This window comes from Solanum stenotomum, chromosome 8 (genome assembly GCF_019186545.1).
Source record: "Solanum stenotomum isolate F172 chromosome 8, ASM1918654v1, whole genome shotgun sequence".
NCBI classification, from domain to species: Eukaryota; Viridiplantae; Streptophyta; class Magnoliopsida; order Solanales; family Solanaceae; genus Solanum; species Solanum stenotomum.
Genome location: NC_064289.1, coordinates 2,129,213 through 2,146,144, shown reverse-complemented (window position 1 = coordinate 2,146,144; position 16,932 = coordinate 2,129,213). Strand labels below are relative to the sequence as shown.

The following is a 16,932-nucleotide window of genomic DNA, read 5'->3' as shown; positions in this document are numbered from 1 at the left end:
TATAATAGATGAAAATATTCATAAATTTTCTTTGATTTGCAATCTGCAACTCCAATCAATTCATAATAAATATATATTGATTAATCGTCACTCAAAGGTATAATCCAAATCCTATATAGAATTCAACTTTCATTTTCCATTATTATAGTCTTAACCTAAAAATTAAATATTTTTCCCCCAAATTCTATTCTTATCAAAACAGGAAAAATTTAACCAACCATTTCAATTTTTGTTCTTTTTCTCAGTTTTCCTCATCTTGCAATCTCCGTCTCTCTTTAAACCTATCGTCCTATCCACAACTGACGACTACTTTAATTACATAATTTTTATTATTACTATATTCAGTTAACATAAGCCTACAGGAATACTGTTTTCTTTTTTTTGTTTGGAGAGAAATTGTAGCTTCAAGCAAAAATGGGTACTGGTTCATCGAAGAACACAGACAGCAGCTCGCATGGCAGCGAAGATAGAGAAGATCACGGAGGAGGACAGCTTTACGTTTCTCTCAAAATGGAGAATTATAAGCTTAAAGGAGAACTCATTCCTCATGTTTATGGTTCCGTTCCATTAATTGGCTCATGGGATTCATCTAAAGCTGTAATTTCATCACTCTCACCTTTTTCAGTTTTTCCTTTTGATTTTTGTGATTAATAACTAATGCAGTTTTGTTTTTCATTATCAGCTTCCGATGGAACGGGAATCAACTTCTATGTGGGAACTGAGCTTCGTTGTTCCTCGTAATCACGGTTAGTTTACTATTGTGATTTTGTTAAATTTGTGGTTAATTCATGGAATGAAAATCTATGGTAATTTCATTTGCGGATTTGCGGAATGGAGTTATAGGAGGATTAGTATAGTTGACCCGAACTAAATAGGGATTGGGAAGTAGTTGATTGCTTGATTTTTATTTGTATAGAGACATTGGACTTTAAGTTCCTTTTGAAGCCAAAGTACAATCATGAGCCTTGTATAGTGGAGGAAGGCCCAAACCGTGTACTTATTGCTGGAACGTTGCAAGGTGATGGGCGTTCAGCCTCGTTTAAGCTGGAAAATGAAGAGATTATTGAATATAGAGTGTTTGTTAAAGCAGACAGAGTTTCACCATTTGACCTTGCGGCTAGTTGGAGAGCCTTTCAGGAAAATCGCAGGCTTTCTACTGTTCGAGGAGTACCAGATGTTAGCATAAATTCGACACCAGCAATGGGTGCAGAGGTAAGATGTTGCTATTGTTTGACTGCTAATTGTAAATGCTGCTTTGTAACCATGGTGCTAGATGCCTGTGATTACTGTCTTACTATCTTGTTAGATGATCTCTCCATGTGAATGAGTGTTTGTTTAACATGCTGGAGCTCAGAAGCCTTGTGCTCACATTTGGTGCAAATGTGAGAAACTATATTACAGGTTATTGCATCAACAGATATTGTACATTTAAATTTAAAGGGAGATAATTTGCTCTTCTTTAGGAGTGAAATGAGGTTGCAGATTTTGATATTGAAGATGTTTTAATTTTGAATAAGGATGTTTAGCCTATGCTTTTTGTTACTATATGTGTAATTTTGAGGAAACTATTGACTTTCATGTTTCTTATCAGTGCTCCTAGTTTTTCTGCTTCTGTCTATTGGTCAAATTATTCTTGTTTTTAGCTTCTTCAGATGTCTGTGGATGAATATTGCTTACCAGGGTTGTTTCTATAGATTTTGGCAGTTGGATATGTTTTTCATATATGCCTTAATTATATTAATTATATTTTAAACATTTTTTCTCGACAGCATGGCTCTTCGGCTAGTCTAGAGCTTGATCTTGAACATTATGTTGTCCCTGCTCCAGCAACATCTGCACCGGTTTATGCTGCTAACTTGACAGAAACTCCTAGGTCTCTAACACGTAAAGGGGTATTTTCTGGGACAGATGGCACTATCATTCCAAGGCCTTCCTCAAAAGATGGTCACACTTCAAATGATCGGTCTGCTACAATAAAGGTTCTCGTGGTGCCTTTTGACTTGAGGTCTAGTTTGACTATAGGACTTGAGATTTTGTCTATCTTTATCCCATTCTTATCAAAACAAAACAAACCCCCAAAGTGCGCTTGAGATTCAGAGTTTTACTAATTCTATGACTATTTTTTTTGGGATAAGTGTTTCACTGTAATGCATTCCCATAATTTAAGAGAAATAGGCATTAGCATTTTTGTAATACATGATAATGATCATCATTTTACTCAGTAAAATGAAAAAGCTATTCAACCCTGGTGCTTATATTATATACTAATCTTTTTCATCCTCCAGCTAAAAATCTTGTATAGTAAGCCTCTTTGACACTCATATAACCAATCATAGAGGCTATTTAAATTTTTATCCCATATTATGCACAGAAGGTATTACATTCGCTGGAAACATGCATGTTATGTGACTAGTGTTCTCCCTACTTAATTTACCAACCTTATGCTTTTATTCATTCTACATGTATTACCATTTTCTTTCAAATTGTACCTCATTGGTTAAGAGCCACAGTTGATTCACATTATGCCGTCTTTCTATCATCCAGCAGATGGAAGTAATTGTCCCGGATCCAACTAGAGTCCCCTCAGGGTCTGGTACGGTTGAATCCAAGTCCATGGGTGCGTTCTCGTCTTTGCAAAAGCAAGATAGTTACAGGGGAATCCTTGTAGATAGGGGTGTGGGATCTCCAAGACTAGTAAAATCACCCAGTACAACCAGTTTTACTCTTGATCTCAAGCCTGATTCAGATGCCAAGGTGTGTAGAAATCTAATGTTTCTGTTGTGATGAATATTGTAATAAAATATCTGTTGTATCTTGGTTTATGCATCTGATGTATCATTCTTTTAAATTGTTTAGAATGTGATGCCAGCTGCTGCAGGAGCAGTTGCAGCTGGAGCTGTAGCTGATCAGATGCTTGGGCCAAAGGAAGACATGCATCTAGCAATCGTTCTGGTATTTTTTCTTTTATGATGAAGAACTGATAAGCACGTTAGTTTTGGTGTAAGCTTGTCAACTTTGATGCTGATGTTGTGCTCTCGGATTGGATTTCCTATGTTCTTGGAATAGTATCTTATGAAATGAATGATCTTAGGATTTGCTTATGCTTCTTGCAGGTTGGCTTGCCAGCTCGTGGCAAAACTTTTACTGCCGCTAAGCTTACTAGGTATCTTCGATGGTTAGGCCATGACACCAAGCACTTCAATGTTGGGAAGGTAAATTGTAGCACTTGTTTCTTCAATGTCTTCCTAAATTTGCAAACGTAAGGAAACTAACCAATCTTTTTTCTGTGACAGTACCGCCGACTCAAGCACGGAAGTAATCAGGTAGTTTAAATTCCTGAATTGAACTATTTTTCTAAATATCTGCAGTCAAATAGAACTGCCGTCTCACGTATAAAAAAACAGAAAAAAAGAACTGTTATCTTTCTTGTATAGAAAACTATGTTAAACTGAGAATTCACTTGCCAAGACATCATTTAAGGTTCATTATCTGGTGGCCTTTTGGTTTAGGTGGTATGATTTTATTTTGCAGATGACATCTAAAACATTTGACACTTTGGGTTGTCCATTTCAGCAAAGTACTACTACCACTTCTTTCATACTGGTATTACAATAAGTAATTGTATCAAAGATCTAAAAGCGGCTTCAATCCTTTGTGTTCTGAAGAGACAAAGTTAATAGTCCGTGGACATCTTTTATATAGAAAGCATACACCATGAAATGGAGAAAATGATAAAAATGACAAAAATGGTCCTTTATCTTTGGTAGTAGGTTCAAAGTAGTTCCTTAAGTATCAACTGTAACATAAAAAACTACACTACTTATTGAGCTTCTCCTCCTAGGAGCTGTAAGTTCGTATTAATTGAAATACAATCTGTGGAACTTCATTTTCTTGTGTATCTTGTTGACGCAGACTGCTGATTTCTTCCGAGGTGACAATCCAGAAGGCTTGGAGGCTCGCAATGAGGTAAACTCTGTCAGAATAGGTATTGTGTATTGTCTGTTTGCTAGAAGCCTGAAATCATCTTAATTAGATTGAACATGAGGCAGGGTTTGGGCGGGTATACTGAATGCTATGCCTGTAACGACTCACCATAGTGCTCCTTCCCTCGCCCTTCCCCCTTATATGTCTTGCCCTTCCCCTTCCCTGCCCCATTTTGGCCTCCATCCTCCATACATAGGATTTTGACACCTGCCTGTTATAACTCAGCTAGTACACATGTTTGGATTGGAGGCTGTGGGGTTCAGCAAGGCTTTACTTCCATCCCAAACTGATAATTACTTCACATTATTTTCTAAACAGTGTCATTCTATCGTGAGTTTGTGTGTATAGTTGTAATTATTATGTACATACATTAGTTAGCAGTGTCGGATGACCTCACTTGAAGCAATGGGGAATTTTAGAGGAAAGAGGCAAGACCAGGAAGGTCAGAGGGTGAGCATTAAGAAGGGCAGTACATTCCGCTGTTGAAATGGAGATGTAGGCTCCACGTAATGTAGTCAGAGGAGGTCTTTGTCTTCCCTTTCCTTGTCTATTTGTCAACATATATTGAAACGGGGATTAAGTATCAGTTTGAGATTGGGAAAGAGAGGGATGGGTGAAGATTGAGAGGTTCAGTCATAACCTGTAGCAATAACGACTTTTTCCCCTTTGTGTTTTGTCTTCTGTACGGAAATTACGCTTCTCCTATTTTCTCTCTATTCTTAGTTCTATTTCCCGAAAAGAACCATTATGAGTGTCAGAGTCTGTTTTGGAGAGGTAAGGGTGTGAAACCTAAGTTCTGGTGGCTCACTTGAATCAAAACCCCAGAAGAATTACCATTACTTGCATAAAAATTATGGAACACCTATCCCTGACCCCCACAATGCAAGGAAAAAAAATCCCGTCGCTGGCCCGTTCCACATTTAGATCTATATTCTCTTTTCGATTATGGGCAGGTCCTTCATTGCTCTGCCTTAACATCCCTAATCTTAGTAGCCCCTCCTGGCCTCCCAGAGAAAAGAACATATGGATAGGGCTTCTGTCATATCACATGCATGGGAATTTTGCAATTTGTATCAATATTCTCCATTGCCAATTCAACACCCATTAATTGGACATTTGACCGTTCACTTTTAGAAAAATTGATTAATATTATATCTAGTTTGTAAGAGTGTTGTAGAAAAGAACATGTTGCTTTCTCATCTTGCTGTAGAAGTTACTTTCTAGGATTTTGGGGTTTAGATATGGATGGCCATAGGCCCATTTATTGACAGTATGACTGGTAATTTTTAAAGAAATTTCTATTGTTGTTATTCTTGTAGCCATGGTAGGAGTTTATTATTGCATTATCCCTAGGGCTAATGGGTATAAAACTTTGAGTTGTAGTGCATCATCAATCTCTCTTGTAGTTACATTGGACTTAATTTATTCGTTGCATTGACTTTCTTCTTTTCACATAGTTTTAATACATCACATGCTACTAGGTAGCTGCCCTTGCAATGGAAGACATGATCGCTTGGATGCAAGAGGGTGGTCAGGTAAGTCTTCTGTAATTTTTATGGAACAATACCTGTATCTGAGTTTTCGATAACTATATCCATTACTGAATGCAGGTAGGAATTTTCGATGCCACAAATAGCTCAAGGAAAAGAAGGAATATGCTTATGCAGATGGCTGAGGGAAAATGCAAGGTGAATTCTTATTGATGGACATCTAGTGTTAGTATGTTACTGCTCTTAGTTTACTTCAATGGAACTGTAAGATTTTTTTCCCAAGGCTTTGGTCTAGTGGTAAGAGCGAGCGCTGTATAGGTTACACACATGTCATAGATAAAAACCTGATATTTAAGCGGAGAAGGATTGAAGGGCAGACACGCAACCTGTTGAATTTTGAACCACGACCCTCGAAGATTTCTCGGTTATCACAAAATAAAAAAACTGTAAGATGTGTTTAATTCTCATCTATGTAAGTGCAATTGCAGGATTTGAGTTAAGTTCTTTAACAATAGTTAATATTTACAAATAGCGGTTTCATCTAATACTATACCTTATTTTGTTTCCATGAGTTGGGTGCGGGAGTCGAGATAACATCGAAGTCCTTATAGCGATTAAGTCAACGTGCCCTTATTACTTTTTTTGGAGTGGTGGTTGCATGACACTACGTTTGTTGGTTGAAACAAAGTCACTCCAACTTGTGTTTCTAGTTTCTTAGCACTTCAAAAATTGCAGCATCACCCACTTATGTATCTCAGTGCTTTAATGTGTCTAAGTAGTTTCTTTTAACAGATTAGTCCTTTCTTTCTTTTTTAATTCATTCTTTATGTTTATGTACTACTGGTTGCAGACAAGCCAAAAGGGAAGTGTACATTTTATGATGATACTTGTTGGTGGATTTTGTGGATCCATATGCAGAAGCCTAAGTTGTTTATCTGCTCTTAGTTCTCATTCTTGAATTCTGTGATGCTTTGCATGCAGATAATTTTCTTGGAAACCCTCTGTAATGATCCTAAACTAATTGAAAGAAACATACGCCTCAAAGTTCAACAAAGTCCAGACTATGCTGAAGAGTATGATAATTTGCTGTATCTTTGGTGTTTCTCATATTAGTTAGAAAAGAACTTACATAGTTGGCATTGTTAATTTGTTATACAGGCCAGATTTTGAAGCTGGATACAGGGACTTCAAGAATCGCCTTGATAATTATGAAAAAGTAATATTATTTATCATAGTTATTATGGTTGTTTTTGTCATATTTATTTATGAATGCTTAACATCATATTATGTAATGTTTGTCATTTTCTTTTCTCCAAGGTTTATGAGCCAGTAGAGGAAGGTTCTTATATTAAAATGATTGATATGGTCAGTGGTCATGGAGGACAAATACAAGTAAGTGACCTTATTTTGATTTGTTTCATGTGTTGTTTATTTGAGGACACGTCAAAAGGTCGATGTAAGCATTGGTAGCAACTAGCAAATATTGCATTTTATGTCCAAGGAATTAATTCCAAGGTGGACTTTATTTAAACTTCTTGATTTCTTCATGATGATTTTGTGTTATTCCACCGACAGTGAGCTACCTATGAGGCTTGGCTCAAGTGGTAGGTTGTGCCTCTGAAGGGTTTTTAGGTCTTAGGTTTCATACTTTTAACTAGGGTTACTTCTTTCCCCTCATCGGGCTAACTTAGTGTTTAGCGGTTTGACTTTCAATAGCCTTGTACCTCTAACTCTTCCTATAAGTTGGTTTATAACCTCAAAATACCCTATTATCTCAGTCTTTTGAAGGAATATGAAGTTATATTTCTTCTGACTTCTTTAAGGTTTCATCGCATTTAACTTCAGTGAGAGCTATATATCTTTTGGCGGTCTGGAGACGGGTAAACAGTTTGATAGTGAAGGACTCTGTATAAAATTGGTTTATATGCTTTTTACAGGCTGACATAAACTTTTCAGTACCAATTTCATGTCGAATTTTAGGAGTTGGAGAAAAGATGTAATCTATGGTGCAGACGATGTTTAGATTGGCTTCAGTAAGAATTCGAAAGCTATTGACAGTGGATTGTTCAGTTAATTAAAGAGGAAAGAGAGGTGGGAGCAATCAGAACAGGCTACAGGACCTTTCTTTCTTAATATGCCTATGCAGCAGTGTTCAAATTTGTCAATCTTTTAGGCTGGCCTCGTTTGAGTTACTAGTTGGTAGCATCTCCAGTTAAGTATGAAGTGAGGCTTGTATAAGTTTATTAATGACTGATTCGCAAAATTGATGGAAGTTTGTGCCACTGTCAAGATTCTTCTAGTGTTATCCTAATTACTCGTGTAAGATCAAGAGATGTGTTAGCGTATTACCAGAGACATCCATGCACTTGTATAATATATTACTCTCTCTGTTCACTTTTACTTGTCCACTATTTCAGAAATAGTTTTTCATTTTTAGTTGTCATTTTTAACTTATCATTTTCCAAGACCTAATACTAAACATCAATTAATAGGGGTAGTGTGGCAAAATAGTCATCTCAATCATTGTTTTTTTAGTGAGAGTGGCAAGTCCAAATTTGACAATTAAAAGTGAACGGAGGAGTACTTTCTTCAAAATTTGATAGGCGGCTAGACTTGGCTACAACCATAGACTAAGTTTCTGTGCAATTCAATTCAGATTTCCAAGGGAGGAATGGATCCTACCAGATTAGCCTCTTGAAATTATTTATTCAGCTTCAGATTCTTTAATTAATTAGTTCTATTTGTGCAGGTAAATAATATTAGTGGCTATCTTCCTGGGAGGATTGTCTTCTTCTTGGTAAGTTACTGCTCATCCTACTAAGTGGTCTCTTTTCTTTCCGATAGACTACTGTGTCTTTGAGGCATCTCCTGAATTATATTGAATAATGTAGCTAGAAATGAAGGAATTGCTTCTATTTCTCGTAATGCCCGACTCCATGAAATAGATACAAATGAAAAACAGAAGTAGCAAAGACTGGAATAAACTCACATCCACAGATGGTTACTATTAAGCAGTGTTATCAAAAGCAAAAAACGCAAAAAAACTTACGGTTTGTTGGGGCTTTAAGTGCAAAGATGAAAGAAAGCTGTTAATGAATGAAGACGCAAAGGGAGAAAAAAGTACAAATATATAATTCTCAAAAAAAAAAGTACAAATATATATGTTTAGTCCAAGACTAATAATTATAAGCATTAATGCCAAATATATGAATAAAGAAATTGATTTTTTTTTAACAATAAAATGAAATATCAATTATTTAGTGTTGCCTCTTCAGAAGAGGCTCATTGTCAAGGGAAAGCATGCCTTAGAACCTTGATGACGATATTGAAGCACACATTAAGCAAGGCAAAGCGCTCAATACGTTTTGAGCCTCGCTTCAGGGCTTAAGCGCGCCTTTGATAACACTGCTATTAAGAAAATGAACTTTGGGCCTAAAAGTTATCTCATGAGGTGAAAATTTCTCAAGACCATATAAGGAGACAACAATCCGTTCTCTCAACCAATGTGTAAGTTTTAACAGTTACCACCTTAGTGTAGTCTTATCTGTTCTTAGGGTTTCAAGGAAAAGAGAGATTGAAAATCAGAGTTTGGGAGCAGAGTTAGTATTCTTGCTACTGGATGATATGACTACTGGTACACACTGGTAAATGGAAGAATTCCATGCTGTACAGAACAGGTCCTCTTTACTGGTGTTCCCTTTATCATTTGAATGTATAACAAAGACCTGGCACATTCTTGTGACGGGGCTTCTCATTTTGCATAAGAGTGATTTTCACATTGTCATGGCCCTCCACTTATCCCAGAAAAGTAAGGAAAGAAAGAGAACTGGTCAAACACACTAGCATTCATTGCAAGATGGCAATTTGCCTGATCTAGACATTTTATTGTTTATTTTGCTCCTCTCATTTGATCTTAAATTTTGTTGGAAGTGCCCATCAGATTGATATGATATGATATGCAGGTCAATACACATCTCACACCCCGTCCAATTTTGCTAACAAGGCATGGAGAGAGTTTGTACAATGTTAGAGGCAGAATTGGTGGTGACACTGCGATAAGGTTTGTATCCTCTAAACACCTTGAAGATGATATATATATGTGAACATTTTATAATCCATCTAATACTGTCCAAGACAACATTTTTTTGAACATCGATGGAGCTTCAAATTTTTGACTGACAAATTTCTTTAACAGTGAAACTGGGGAGCTCTATGCAAAGAAGCTTGCCAATTTTGTTGAAAAACGACTGAAAAATGAAAAGGCCGCTTCTGTAAGTTCTACCTACTGATGCTTCAATTGTATAGTTTTTTTTCCCTTTTCTTTTCCAACTTCCACTAGTGCTTTTATTGAAATAGATACGAATGGGAACTGACCTACAGCATCTGATTGAGCTATCACTGGGTGGTTGGGGAGGGCTGGGAGAAAGATTGGGTTTAAAGCAATAGTGGAAAAGCATTCTTTTATTATGTTACTGTCAACATATCAAGAAAATCTAGTTCTTCAATTTTAATGACTAATCTAGTTCATCATTTTGAAACCTGTTCTGAATCACTTTGTGTTCTCTGGCTTAAGAAGAAAGCTTCCTTAATCGTTGATGAAAACACTTCCTTTTTCCTGATAACTACATCTCAATAAATAAATAAGTTAATAAAGAAAAAGAACTGAAGTTCCCTGCTTTGGTTAGTAATCTGTGCCAGGAGCAGGGACCTTTGATCTTTCCCCCAAGGCGAGCAAGCATTTTCTATCTTCTTTTTCTTTTTTTGGCCTGATATTTTCAACTGGAAAATTAGCTCTCTAGAAGAAGCATGATCACAGCTTTCTCTGATATTCGTAACTTCCTATGTCAGATGGAATTTTGAAGTAAAAGGATCTAAATGCAGTACTTATACTTACTATCATTTCTTACACACAAACTCGAAGTAGGATTAATGGTTGCTAAAAATCACAAAGCAAAAGTGCATGAACCATTAGCAGCCAACTTTTTCAGCTTATACGGGATGCACCACTTCCAGAATTTAAAAAATTAGTATCAGCCCGTAACTAAGCTACTCCTATTTAGTAGGACAGATGTCAAACTTTTATACTGATCTTAAGATTTAAGGAATCCCTATATGGAAAATGTGGTTCCCTAGCAGCTTAATACACCTGTTTGCCCAAAAAGATCCACGTTCTCCTCAAAAAGGAAATCAAGAAATAATAAATAAATTCAGGTACTGTTCACTTTTTGTGGGGGTTGGGAGGAGGTGATTTAAAAGAATTGGATTTGCGGTCTTGCAGCTGATCTTTGGGAATGTGCGATGTGATAATATCTCAAATTTCTTGCTTTTGAAGAATTAAAAGCTTACTTTTTTTCAAGAACATAATGCACATGAAGAAAAAAATCAGCATAATCATGCATATAAAGAGTACTTCTTAAAAAAAGTATGAGCATATAAAGATTTTATGGTCTCTAGGAGTTATTAAGCTCAAAAGTTTCTATTTTTCTTATATTTCTCCTTGAAAAGGACCCTGTTTAAGTACCTTGATGGTTTGTTAGGCTTTCAGTACGTATTGCTGACTCTGCACAGATCATTAACAGTTGAAGATAGCTGGTAGTGCTTACTCTGCACAACTTATTCTATATATGCTAGAGAAAAGTTGTATAAAATGCTCTATTATATGATATGCTCTGATGAGATTGTAAGTGACGTATGCTCATCATTTATTTGATGATGAGCCTTTTGTGAATACACAGTTACCTTTATCTCAAAAAAAATAAAATGCTCTATTATATATTCTGTGACTTAGATATGGACCAGCACATTGCAAAGAACAATTTTGACAGCTAGTCCAATTGCTGGGTTTCCCAAGGTTAGCTTGTTGAACCATCGTGTGTTTGTTTGTTTTAAATCATGTCTTTAACTCTCCTGAAGTAAGGTTCTTCCTTTTCCCTCACTCCCTCTTCAGATACAATGGCGAGCCCTTGATGAAATAAATGCTGGTGTATGTGACGGGATGACTTATGAAGAAATAAAGAAAAATATGCCCGAAGAATATGAGTATGCTATAACTCTTCTTTACCTTTCACAATGCAAGCTTATCCATTTGTTTGTGACCTAGTAGGATTTTATCCAAGTAGAATTTCTGTGGTGTTTATAGGAACAGTCAGCAAACTATGAACACATACTGAAAGGAAGATATGCCTCATCAGCTACAGAAAACTGATATTACTAAGACAGAGAATTGACCACAGAGTCTGTTTGGAGTCTAATTAACGAGCTTAATTTGATTAGTTGTCCTACCCTTCGGGGTGGCCCAGTGGTTTGAGCTTGGGACTTCCATGTTGGAGGTCTCAAGTTCGAAACCCCTTGTCAGCGAAAGCAAGGGGTTTGCCTTCTGGGTCGAGCTCGTCGCACCAGGCTTGCCTAGTGCGGGTTACCTCTCCTATGTGGTTTGCGAGCTATTGCATAGGAGTGGGGGTTTTACCCTGTGCGCACCCAAAGGGTAGCGGCTGCGGGTTTCCCTTGTTATCAAAAAAAAAAAAAAAATTGATTAGTTGTCCCAGTGGCATAGTTCTTTCTTTTTTCAGTATCTATCTGTAAGTCAGTTACCAGATAAAAAATCTGAGAAGATCTAAAGGCATTTATTCTAGCTGATAAGGATCTGAATCAACGGGTGTTGAAAATCAACTGGATTGAACTGCTTTGAAATGTAGTTAGAGTTGGAAAAGGTCTTCCGTGATGGCACGACCATCACCTTTCCTAGTTTGGGAATTCGTTGAACAACTGATGAAAGACTCATATATGGAGTAAAGACATCTCCTTGGAAATCATAGGGTTTTTTTGCTTCATTATTTTCTAACTGGCTGTGTGATTTACTCTTTCTCTTCACATGTTTTCATAGCAGTGTGTTGCTTACTTATGAGAAGAAATGAATCCACCATTCTCTTGTAGTGAATACACTAATGAACAACACTGTATTCTTTTAAAAAAAATATCAATTGGTTATGTCAAATTGCTTGTTACTTATTTATACATACAGGTCACGCAAAAAGGACAAGCTGAGGTATAGATACCCTAGAGGCGAATCTTATCTTGATGTCATACAAAGGTTTGTTATTTAACCCTTTAAATTGAAAGGTTTGTTACTTTCAATACATTAAATTTAGAATCCTTCATTTTTCTCATTTTGTTCTAATTAACATTCTCAACATGTTGCAGGTTGGAGCCGGTGATTATCGAGCTTGAAAGACAAAGAGCACCAGTGGTGGTGGTATCTCACCAGGTTGGTAAATGTTGCTGAAGCATTAAAATATTTCGCTTTTCCATGCCAATAAAGCATGTGCATGACTTCAAATTGTCTCTTTCTAAATTTTTTTGTAGGCCGTATTGAGGGCTTTGTATGCTTATTTTGCTGATAGGCCTTTAAGTGAAATTCCACACATAGAGGTAATTACTTGATCTTGCGTGTGAAGACTTTGAAGAGGATCATTATATTATATTCCACAATGAATGGGGATACATATCTATTCGTGCTAATTTGGTAGTTAAAGCATAGTGAACATATCTTCTAGACATGAAAATGATATTTATCTTCTTTGGGCAAGCTGCGGAGTTACGTTTTCTTTCTTTCATTCCATCTGTCTTGATTGAATTGGTTAATTAAGTTGCTGAAAGAAACGAAGTTCATTAAGGCTCCTCTATGACACTCTGGTTTAAATAAGGGTAGATAAGGCACTGACATGATTCTAGAAAAAGAGGTTGAGCATACAACTTTCATTATTGGTGTTATCCTTTGGGTTGTTTGGTATGAAGAAAAATATTTCTAGGAAAATGTTTTCTAAAAAATAAATCCTTTCCTGGCAACAGAATACCAATGAAAAATATATTTCATTAAAGAGGGAGAAAACAACTTTCCTCGCTTATGTATAACTCTGATAGTTCATTTGGAATAGTTTTAAAATTTCTAGAGTGTTGGATAGTGAGACAGTTTCTTCTGGAAAATGATTTCCGGAAAATACATTTTCTGGGAAATATTTCCATTCATACCAAAAACACCCATTACTCATCATTTAATCAGGAAAATAGCCTTGAAGTTGGAAGTGTCTGCTGATCATTTATAGGCTTAATGCATAACAGTCCCTTAAACTTGTGAGTAAATTTCATTTAAACACTGGAACTACAGCTTGTTCAATGAAATTTACAGAAAAGTTCAAGATACTATCGATATATTAAGCCATACATATGTATTCTAATGGCTGGAAGACGAGGCAAAGTTTTGTAGTGGCTATAGCCGTATAGGTGATGGTTTCTGCATTTATGCTTTGTGCAATTTTATGTGGTGACCTTTGAACAAGTCGAAAGATGCATTTATTGTACCCTTTTCCTTGTTAAACTTGCAGATGCCACTTCACACAATCATAGAGATACAAATGGGGGTTACAGGAGTACAGGAGAAGAGATACAAACTGATGTAGGTCATTGCAACTTGACTTTCTAATACGTATATGCAGCAATTCTCTCATTCAAATTGTAGCAACTGATACCCAAAAAATTGTATATCGACGAGTGTTTGATATCAAAGTGTATCAATTTGAAGGCTTGATCTTCATCTTCTTCTGCACTCTCCGATCCCTTCTTCTCTCTTTTTTTCAGTCTTTTAATTTCTTTGTGATTTCGCGAAGGATTCTTACTATGGTCTTTTTGAAGATGATAAATTTAAATATCTACTTCCCCCTTCTCCAAATTCACATAGACATTTAAAGTGTCATAAGTAGCAAGATTAAATTTATTTTCAACTTTGCCTATAATCCTACTATTGAATGTTGAAGTTATTTATGTTTCTTGCTTCTTAATTAGCCAAAAGAAAAAAACTGATCTATGTTTTATGTTCAATGCATTGACAGTTTGACACTATAAAGAATTTGTTAACTATCAGGTTAAGTTGACCTATAATAACGCGTAACTCTATATATCAATCATAATATAATAATCTAGAGATCTAATATAGTGACAACTTGCTATACTCAGTTAACTAGCACTTATATCAAATCAATAAGAGGATTTTACAAGTTGGGATAGTACAACTCATAAAAATACAAAAGAAATAAAATACACTCCATTTGATGGTCAATACTTCTTCATTCTTGATGGAAGCAATCATGCAACGACTTCTGAACTTGTAATAGATGAGTTGAGATGAAGAGAAGCTCGGCATAAAGGACAATTTGAGTGACCAATCAGCCATTTATCAATACATTGAGCATGATATACATGTTCACAATAAGGCAATAACTTAACCATTTCATCATCTCCAAATAATCCCAAACAAATTGGGCACTCATCACTTCTTTGAACACTATCTAACTTACATATTGTCTCACCAAATAAGAAAACAGGCAGCTTTTGAATAGTTTCCTCATCAAGTCCCTTGTTGATTTGTACCAAAACTGCATTTGCATCTGGTGGTGAGCTCAATATTTCACTAGAAAAGAAGTTAAATTTACAATCAAAATAGAAGAAAAAGAAGGCAACAAGTAATGCTAAGATGAAGAAAAAAATAATTGAAAGGCCATGGTTTTGGAAATGTGAGGTTATTAATTTGAGGTCACTGAAGTACCAGTTTGAAGTTTGAGTATCTTGTAAAGACATGACCAATTGATCAATACTGAGTAACTCAAATAATGGAAGTGATGGGGAAAAGTACGGACAATTCTGCTTCCTAGCTTCTTATTTACACTCTCTCTCCGTCTCAATTTATGTGTCTTAGTTTGACTGAGCACAAAGTTTCAGAGTTGAATGAAGACTTTTGAATCTCGTAATCTTAAATTAAAGATGTGTGTAGTCTTTTAAATCTTGTTGTAGTACAATTAAACTTGTCACGTAGAATGTTAGAATTGAAAAACTTACTAAATATAAAAATGACATTTTTGTGGGCAAACCAGAAAAAAAAGTAAGACATTTAGATTGAGACAGAGGGAATACTATTGACAGATGAAGAAAAAATATAACTACAAACGCGAATTTCAAATGGACAGTTCCATCAGAATGTCATTAGAAATATGGCATATCCGAGGAGAAATTCGTTCTACATTAAATTCATTAAAATTTAGATGAATTTGACATTCTAAACTCATCATGGTTAGAACCTTAAACTTAAACCAAGTAAATTTAACTCTTAAATTTGTCTATATTATGCCATTATATTACTATTGTATGTGGATCAAACCGTTTGTAGTCTTTTTAACTTCTATATTGTAACAATAAAAAAGAATATTATCAAATTGCTTACTAAAGATATGTATAAGTAATTCTCAGCAGTAGGTGAAATTAATAATCTGAAAATTAAGACAGATAATCTTTTATATTTAAATTATTTTAAACCACATAGTAGCAATAAATCCAACAGCCAACTCCCTCTCTTTGTTTAGGGAAAAAAAAAAAAAAAAGAGTAATTAAACTCACTCTCTTTGAGTTGGTTTACTGCATTGTCAACTGTTTCATTTATTTTCAGTAGCAGCAATAAGGCCCATTGCCCATACACCATGGATTCAAATAATAAATAATAATAAGTATCACAGTTTTTTATTTTTTTAAAAGTGATCAGGATTGAAAATTGAGGAAGTAAATGCTAAAATCATTATTAATATGGATAAATAGAACTTCATAAAATGGACAATGGAACAGATTTCTTTGTTTTCTTACACAACTTAAAGATATAGAATAATTATAAGTAAATTTTGTAAAAAATGAAATTTCATTGTAAAACATGTTTGAAGTCTCCCAAACAAAGAAATAGTGGAAATTGGAATCATTGTAATTTTTATTTGCACAAAATGAATCTTTACATGACGATCTAAAAAGCTCATAAATAATAGTATGACAAGTATGGGCCAAACCTTATGGTCCTCTATTTTCAAAATATGGGTCGTTCAAAGTCTTGGACTCCGCCCAATAGTTAACAGAGCCCATTAGTGGTACTTAATAATAAAACTTGGTAAGTAGAAAGTCCCACATCGAAGCGCATACGAAGAACAGAGAGGCCAGAAGGAATATATAAAGCACTCCTTCATTTCTGTTATACTCACGCAGCCACGCAATGAACACATAGCGAACTATTCTTTCGCCTTTTACTAAAGAATACCGTGTGTACGTTGCAAATAGTGGCATACGCCAATTTTTGGAGGGGTTCTCTTTACTGAGGATCCCAACAATTCTAGTTATAATATTTCTTCAGTGAATTTGGGTAGATTTCCTGCACATATCCCTAAGAAGTTGTTTCAAAAATTAAATCTCTATGCTGGTTGAGCCATTTCTGTGTCAGCTTAGTGTTGGATGGGGTGGGTGGGTAGGCAAAGTTTGGGAGACATTATGAGGCCATGTGTATCTAGCAGACATTGGTTCATGTTATGATCAAGTCATAGGCTCAAAGTATGTAGTATTTTACTTCGTTACATGGGTCATGTTATTATCAGTTCAA

At 35.6% G+C, this 16,932-nt stretch overlaps 1 protein-coding gene and 1 non-coding gene across 4 annotated transcripts; both read left to right on the top strand.

Annotated features, from left to right (window-relative positions):
- The first annotated feature begins 313 nt into the window (after window positions 1–313).
- Window positions 314–14,068, top strand: LOC125872479 (6-phosphofructo-2-kinase/fructose-2,6-bisphosphatase). Of its 3 annotated transcripts, none has more exons than XM_049553214.1 (23): window positions 314–597; window positions 683–746; window positions 917–1,212; window positions 1,770–1,979; window positions 2,548–2,754; window positions 2,857–2,952; window positions 3,114–3,212; window positions 3,294–3,323; window positions 3,913–3,966; window positions 5,466–5,519; window positions 5,595–5,672; window positions 6,456–6,547; window positions 6,633–6,690; window positions 6,792–6,866; window positions 8,224–8,271; window positions 9,437–9,534; window positions 9,670–9,745; window positions 11,263–11,325; window positions 11,422–11,513; window positions 12,496–12,564; window positions 12,675–12,738; window positions 12,837–12,902; window positions 13,856–14,068. In XM_049553214.1, exons 1-23 carry the CDS (start codon window positions 415–417, stop codon window positions 13,928–13,930), a joined length of 2,247 nt encoding a protein of 748 aa, XP_049409171.1. In that variant the 5' UTR covers window positions 314–414; the 3' UTR covers window positions 13,931–14,068. The 3 variants fall into 3 exon arrangements, with proteins under 3 accessions (XP_049409171.1, XP_049409172.1, XP_049409170.1); XM_049553213.1 differs by having other exon boundaries at window positions 356–597; window positions 2,545–2,754; XM_049553215.1 differs by lacking the exons at window positions 11,422–11,513; window positions 12,496–12,564; window positions 12,675–12,738; window positions 12,837–12,902; window positions 13,856–14,068 and having other exon boundaries at window positions 352–597; window positions 2,545–2,754; window positions 9,831–11,325.
- Window positions 14,069–16,542: 2,474 nt separating this feature from the next.
- LOC125875334 (U5 spliceosomal RNA) lies at window positions 16,543–16,658 on the top strand. The gene has a single exon (XR_007447399.1). It is a non-coding gene; the product is annotated as a U5 spliceosomal RNA (small nuclear RNA).
- The last annotated feature ends 274 nt before the right edge of the window (window positions 16,659–16,932 follow it).